Genomic DNA, 7,500 nt, shown 5'->3' on the forward strand with positions numbered 1-7,500 from the left:
ATGTAAACTTTGAAAATAACAAATAAACACTGTCAGTTCAATGCAATGGTGCTTGGCTTTAGGCAACAGGCCGCGTTCAGGCTGGCACAGTCGCGCGCACGGGCTCGTCCACGGTCACGGACACGGTCAATGACTGTTGCGCCTTGCACCCCTACAGCGTCTGGGCCGCGTCACCACACCATCATAAGTAGCAGTCTGGCCGCCACCTACAGGAAGTAATTAGGACACCACACTAACAAGGTGCAATTAGTATCACGTTTGCAACAGTTTGCCAAAAATCTAAATATAAAATCTTAATCCAAATCTTTTCCATTTCAACATAAATATTTTCAGGAGCTCTTATTTGAAAACAATAAATTAAAAGAAGTGGCTCTTACACACCGGCCCCTAATTGTGTGTCTACATCAATTACCAAAAGAAATACTGTATAAAGAGCCATGTGTACTTAACAATGTACATCTATTAAACAAAGTAGATAAGTGCTGAAAAATGTACACTTATCTTTTTCACTCAGCAAACAGGTGAGAAGACCAGTCTTCAATCAGCGCCATCTGCTGCCTCAAGGAGGAGGCACAGCTTCGTCACTGGTCTGGTCAAAACTCCAGATTTGGTCTTCAAGGTCACGGCTCTCACAAGGCCCTTTGAGTCAGGATGGACTGTTCGGATTCTTCCAAGTGGCCAGGATCCTCGTGGCGCTGTGCTGTCGACGACCATCACGACATCACCTCTCTGGAATCCTCTTTTCTCGATGTGCCACTTTTGTCTTTCCTGTAGTAATGGTAAATACTCATGTGTCCATCTTTTCCAAAACAGGTCTGCTAGGTATTGGACTTGCCTCCATCGTCTTCTGATGTACAAGTCGGTTTTCTGAAACAGTCCTGGTGGGTATGCAGGTTGAGCTTTCAGGAGGAGGATGTGGTTCGGAGTCAGCGCTTCCAGGTCTCGTTCATCTTCTGTCACCGTGGTGATGGGACGGCTGTTCAAGATGGCTTCTACTTCACACAGCAGTGTTTGTAGACCTTCATCATCAAGATGTTGTTCTTTCAGGATGGAATAGAGAACCTGTCGTACCATGCGGATGAGACGCTCCCACGCTCCACCATGATGTGAAGCGGCTGGCGGATTGAAACTCCACTGTACTCCTCTCTGTAGCATGTCATTTTCAATCTTGCTGTGATTCAGTTCAGACAGGGCTTTTTCCAGTTCTTTTTTGGCTCCTACCAGGTTTGTACCGTTGTCTGATCGGATGTGTCTAACCTGTCCTCTTCTGCACACGAATCTTCTCAGGGCATTTAGGCATGAGTCTGTGTCCAAGGAGTGAGCCAACTCTAGATGCACGGCCCTGCTTGCCATACAGGTAAAGATGACTCCATACCTTTTTACAAGACTTCTTCCTCTCTTCACTTCGAAGGGCCCGAAGTAGTCTATACCTACATTACTGAAAGGGGGTAGGTCTGACTCAACTCTCTCCTTGGGGAGGTCTGCCATTTTCTGCTCCCCTACCTTGCCTCTTGTGCGTTTGCACACAGTACACTTGGAGAGAATCTTGCGTGCAGCAGAGTTGGCATTGACTATCCAGTACATTTTTCGCAGAGTGGAGAGGATGTGATTTCTCCCAGCATGCCCCAGGTGTTCATGGATGTGACGAAGCAGAAGAGTGGAGATGTGGTGGTCCTTTGGCAGAATCATCGGCCGCTTCGCTTCTTCTGGCATTGCTGATCTGCTTAGTCTCCCTCCAACTCGCAGAACTCCATCGTCAAGCACTGGATCGAGTTTGTAGATGTTGCTTTGCCTGCCTACTGCTTTTCCAGCTGTGGGTTTCTTTTCCAGTTGTGCTATCTCATCTGGATATCTTTGTCTCTGGCAGAACACAATGATGGCTTTTTCTGCTCTACACAGGTCACTCAGACTGAGGGAACAGGTTTGAATTTTTGTCTTCACTTCTTGTGTTTGTGTTTTACTTCTGGCTCTAAGTCTGTCTTTCAGTTTGAGGTACCATGCTACTACTCTTTTCAATTTGTGCCAATTTGAGAAGTGCTGCAATAGCTGCTCAGTTGGGTTTTCCTCTTCCTTCTTTGCAATCACACTGAACACAGTGCTGCTTCTTTTCACCTCTGGATCATCTTCAGGGAGTGAGAGGGGTTCCATGGGGGTTTGAGGCCATTCCTCTTCCAGTTTCCAGAGAAAGTCTGGTCCCTGGATCCATTCTTTGCACTTCACGAATGTGCTGGCGCTCACTCCTCTTGACGCCATGTCAGCTGGATTCAGTTTTGTTCTAATGTGCCTCCACTGTGACACATCTGTGTGGTCCCTAATGACAGCTATCCTATTTGCTACAAAAGTGTGAAATCTTGTCTGCTCATTAGCTATGTATTTTAGAACTGATTGACTATCAGTCCAAAAGATTGAATGTGACAGTGTGATCTCCATTTCCTTCCTGAGCATCTTGTCCACTTTAACTGCCAGCACAGCAGCTGCCAGCTCCAGGCGTGGGATGGTCATCTGTTTCATTGGCGCGACTCTTGCTTTGCCATTCATGAAGGAGACGTGTATGTCACCACTGTCATTTGTCATTCTGAGGTAACTCACAGTGCCGTATCCATGCTCGCTGGCATCAGCGAAGTGGTGTAGCTCAGCTTGTCTGACTGTTTCGAATCCATGTGGTTTCATGCAGCGCGGCACTTCAAAGCCCTCCAGCACACTCAGGTCTTCTATCCATCTTCTCCACTTCTCAGATGCAGCTTGGGGTATTCTGCCATCCCAGTCATGTTTGCTTCTGCACAGAGCCTGTAACAACAACTTTGCAGGTAGAGTGAGAGGGCATAGAAACCCGAGTGGGTCATAGATTGAGCTCACAATGGACAGCATATTTCTACGTGTGTGAGGCTTGTCCTTCACAATGATGTTGAACTTAAACATGTCATCTTCAACACTCCACAGCAGGCCCAAGGCTCTTTCAATTGGCAACTTATCTCTGTCCAAGTCCAGTTCTCTGATCTCAGAGGCTCGGTCCTCTTTTGGGATGTGTCCCAGGACTGCCCGGCTGTTGCTCATCCACTTAGTCAGTCGGAATCCTCCTTTTTGACAGAGAGATGTTAGTTCAGTCACCAGCTGCACTGCTTCCTGCTCAGAGGGGAGAGACTTAAGACAATCATCGACATAAAAGTTAGTGTTAACTGTGCTGATTATGTTTGGATTGAACATGTCCTTGTTGTCCTCAGCAGTTTGCCTAAGTGCAAAGTTTGCACAACTTGGTGACGACACTGCACCAAAGAGGTGCACTAACATGCGGTGTTCAACTGGAGGCTGACTAGTGTCACCATTAGGCCACCAGAGGAACCTGAGGTAGTCAATGTGCTCTTTTGACACTCGGACCTGGTGGAACATTGTCTGAATGTCAGTCATGACAGCAGCAGGCTCTTGGCGGAACCTAGTGAGAACACCAAAGAGAGAGCTTGTTAGGTCTGGACCTTGCAACAGTTCTGCATTCAAAGACGTGCCACGGAATGTAGCACCACAATCAAAGACCACCCTAATGGTGCCCTTCTTTGGGTGGTATACACCGTGATGTGGGATGTAGAAGATTCGACCATCATTTCTTTTCAGTTCATTTTGTGGAACAACTTCTGCATGTCCTTTCTTGATGACATCTGTGAGAAAGTTGGTGTATTCAGTTTTGAACTGTTCATTCTTTTGGAACTTTTTCTTTAGACTGACCAGACGCTGCTCTGCCACCTGGTGGTTATTTGGCATGACTACATTTTTCTTCCTGAAAGGTAAGTCCAATGTGTAATGTCCATTTGTGAGACAGACAGATTTTTCCATTATTTCCATGTACTTTTTGTCTTCAACAGACATTTCTGGCTTGTCTTCCTTGCTTTCGTAAAAGTCATGATTGTATTGTTGTATTAATGTGTCATTCAATTTTTCCACAGATATTCTATTGACAGATACAGAAGGATTGCTGGAGCTGCCACAGTCACTAAGAAGGCCATTAGCATTAACGATCCATCCAAGTTTCGTGCGGTAAGCAAACGGACCACCTGCTTGGCTGTTTATCACTTCCCATGGCTCTAGCGCTTTCGGAACATTGCTGCCAATCAGCAGTTCTACATCAGCTTCAATTTTGGGAATGCTCACTTTACTCAGGTAAGTATATTTAGATAGGTCATCATTGTTGGGAATGTTACTTGTGTCAACTGGCATTCTGCTTTGACTGTACACATCTGGCAACGTGATGAAGTGGGATTTGTCAATTGCAGACACCTCCAGGCCTGTAATGATGTCTGCACTCACTGACTTCTCCTGTGACATGGTTCGGAGCAGGATGTTGGTTTTTCTCCCTGTTAGTTTCAGCTTGTTGGCCAGACTCTTTGTACAGAAGGTTGAAGAGCTGCCGGGATCAAGAAAAGCGTAAGTATTTATCACTTCACTTCCTTTGCAGTGCTTCACCTTCACTGGAACAATAGACAGCATACAATCTCTACTGCCCTCTGTGTCACCGGCCCCAGAATGCTCTCCAGCTCTGAGTGACACCTGCCCACTGTTAATGGGCTTCACTGAAGTCTGATCTGTCTTGATGTGCAGCACACTTGGGTGTTTTTTCTTGCATACAGAGCAGCTTAGACGCCCTGTGCAGTCTTTGCTTACATGCCCTGCTTTCAGTAAACATCCAAAACAGACACCATTTTGTCTTAGAAATGTGATTTTATCTTTGTGCACTTTTTTCTCCAGTTCATCACATGACTTCAGTTCATGGTCACCTTTACAGAACAGGCATGGGCTATCTGGGCTTTTCTGTGCTTGATCTGGTTTCACATTCACATTCACATTAGTTGCAAAGCTTCCTTTGGGCTTGGGTTTTGACACTGATTTGGACTTAATTTGGGTTGTGTCCTGTATGTTGCCAAATATAGGATCTGACATAATCTTGGCTTGATCTTCAACAAAAGAGACTAAGTTGGCCATTTTTACTCTGCCTTTGCTTTGCAGATCACATGCCTTTGCACGCCACTTCTCTCTCAGCTTATATGGGAGTTTCAGTACAACATTCCTCATATTAGAGATGGTATCCAATTCAGTCATATAGTCAATTTCTTCCATAGCAGTACAACAAGTTCTGAGAAACAATGCATACTCACGCAATGCCTTTGTGTCCTCAGGTTTGATGGTGGGCCAGTTGAAGACCTTCTCCATGTATGCACAGGAAATTCTGTATTCGTTTCCGAAGTTTTCTTTCAGTAGTTTTTTTGCTTTTGGGTATCCTTTGCCTGCGTCCATATGTTGACAACTTTTCACAAGATCCAATGCTGTTCCTTTTGTGTACTGAATTAAAAACTGTAATTTGTCTTGGTTGTTGTCTGTTTTTCTCTCAATCATGTGCTCAAATGAATGAATGAAAGATTTGTACTGGAGTATGTCTCCATCAAAAGGTGTAATGCCCCCCTGTGGTAAAGTAGAGAGCACTTGCTGTTTCACAAGGATGTTGGTCAGCTCATTTTGTCTCCTAAGAATATCAGAGAGATCATGTGATGGTGGCTGATTCATAGATGGAGCAGACATTGGGCTTGGCTGCCCATTTGCAGTGTTTGTGAGACTGCTGGAGTGGCCATTAGCCTGACTACTGGCTTGCCTAACTGGCACTGGGTTCTGGGTTTGGGTAAAAGAACTCTGAGAGCGAGCAGAGTAAGTCTGTTGGACATTATCATGAACATGCACAGATGAATGAGAAGGATAGGGGAACTGAACTTTAACTCCCTCCTTAGGCCTTACTACTGGTTCAGGCATGACCTCATATTGTGCTAATTGTTGCTCTGCAGCGTCAAAGTATTCATTCATTTCATCCATAGGGTCTAGTTGTTGCTCTTCATCAAAGTTTCCAAACACATCTTGCTCAGCATTTTTAAGCACGTCAATTTTTGCCATGTTTGCAGCCAATTCTGTGTCTAAATCAAGTGTTTCTCGTCTTTTTCTTAATTCTTCCTTTTTCTGTTCAAGTATTAATTCCTCCTTTTCCAAAGCGTGCTTTTCGTGCAGACGCGCAGCCTTTTCCAATAGCGCTGCTTGGTCTGCCTCGGCGCGGATGAGCGCTTGTGAGGCTGATTCGTTAGATCTAATTGAACGTCGGCTAGTGACGGACAAAACATCTAACTCTTTCAAATCTGCATCTGGTTCAGAAGAATCGGGTAAAGCAGCAGTGACGAGAACAACTGTGCTGTGCGCTTCTGGGTTTTCAGCAGTGTGAATCCATTTTGCAGCATTCGAGAGAAAGGAATTAATTTGTTTCTTTCGGGGCTCATACCAATTTTTTATATCCGTTTCCTTGGCCTCTATGTCTAAAGTTTCAATGTAAGCATTGTGAATGATTTCGAATTCTTTTATCATTTCTTCAAGCTTGGCCAAGTTTTCCTTCACTTCCTGAACCGACTCATTGCCAGACATAAGTGTATTAATTATCTTCATTCTGCGCGTAATATGTGACACTTTGCCACCTCGGCTTCGCGCACTGGCTTCTACATTCAAATCTTCTCCGGACATATTTTCGTCCGTCTGTGTTTCAGCCATTGTGGCTCTCAAACAAAAAACCTTTCCAAATTAATTTCCAATTTCTTAATCAAATAAAACTATTTCCATCTCATGCGTAAAGCATTGCAGTCGCCTACACTTTTTCAGGTTAATTTGGCGACGTTTCAAGCGCTCAACTTCATTGCTTTTCTCATCGAATTTCTTTCGTCTATAAATGCATTTGTTCATTTGAAATAAAGTTGATGAAGTGGTCTTGGTTTTCTCAGTCCAATGTTATCCACAAAGTCCGCATTTCATTCCAACAATGAGTTTCAGAAGCACATACCTCCGCGGGCTTTCCTTTGTTTGAATTGTTTGGCGCGTCGGCCTTCCTTTTCCTTCGAAATGAACAATCCTTTTCCAAGTTCTTCAGTTGTCCACAACGAAGTCCAGCGAAGTCATTGACTTAATGTAGTGATTAAAACAGGTTAAGTTTTCCATGATTCCTTTGTTTTCCTTTGTTTCCATTAATCTTTAAACCTTTCCCATTTTGTTCACTTCCTTGACTGTAAGAATGCAGGAGACTTGACGCGTGAAAGGACGAGGATGCATTATTGTTTCTCCTTGATGAGTTTCTTGGTTGATTTATTAAACAAAAAAGGGGTAACATAAACTTAAGAATGTAAACTTTGAAAATAACAAATAAACACTGTCAGTTCAATGCAATGGTGCTTGGCTTTAGGCAACAGGCCGCGTTCAGGCTGGCACAGTCGCGCGCACGGGCTCGTCCACGGTCACGGACACGGTCAATGACTGTTGCGCCTTGCACCCCTACAGCGTCTGGGCCGCGTCACCACACCATCATAAGTAGCAGTCTGGCCGCCACCTACAGGAAGTAATTAGGACACCACACTAACAAGGTGCAATTAGTATCACGTTTGCAACAGTTTGCCAAAAATCTAAATATAAAATCTTAATCCAAATCTTTTCCATTTC

General features: G+C 44.4%; 1 protein-coding gene across 1 annotated transcript in view; it reads left to right on the plus strand.

Moving 5' to 3' along the window:
• LOC134456462 (uncharacterized) overlaps window positions 1-7,500 on the plus strand; it is an 85,979-nt gene that overhangs the window by 71,045 nt on the left and 7,434 nt on the right. The window contains exon 8 of the mRNA XM_063207823.1: window positions 158-215. Within this exon, the coding sequence (XP_063063893.1) occupies window positions 158-215 (58 nt within the window). The remainder of the gene's footprint in view (window positions 1-157; window positions 216-7,500) is intronic.

This window comes from Engraulis encrasicolus, chromosome 10, assembly GCF_034702125.1.
Source record: "Engraulis encrasicolus isolate BLACKSEA-1 chromosome 10, IST_EnEncr_1.0, whole genome shotgun sequence".
In the NCBI taxonomy this organism is placed as follows: domain Eukaryota; kingdom Metazoa; phylum Chordata; class Actinopteri; order Clupeiformes; family Engraulidae; genus Engraulis; species Engraulis encrasicolus.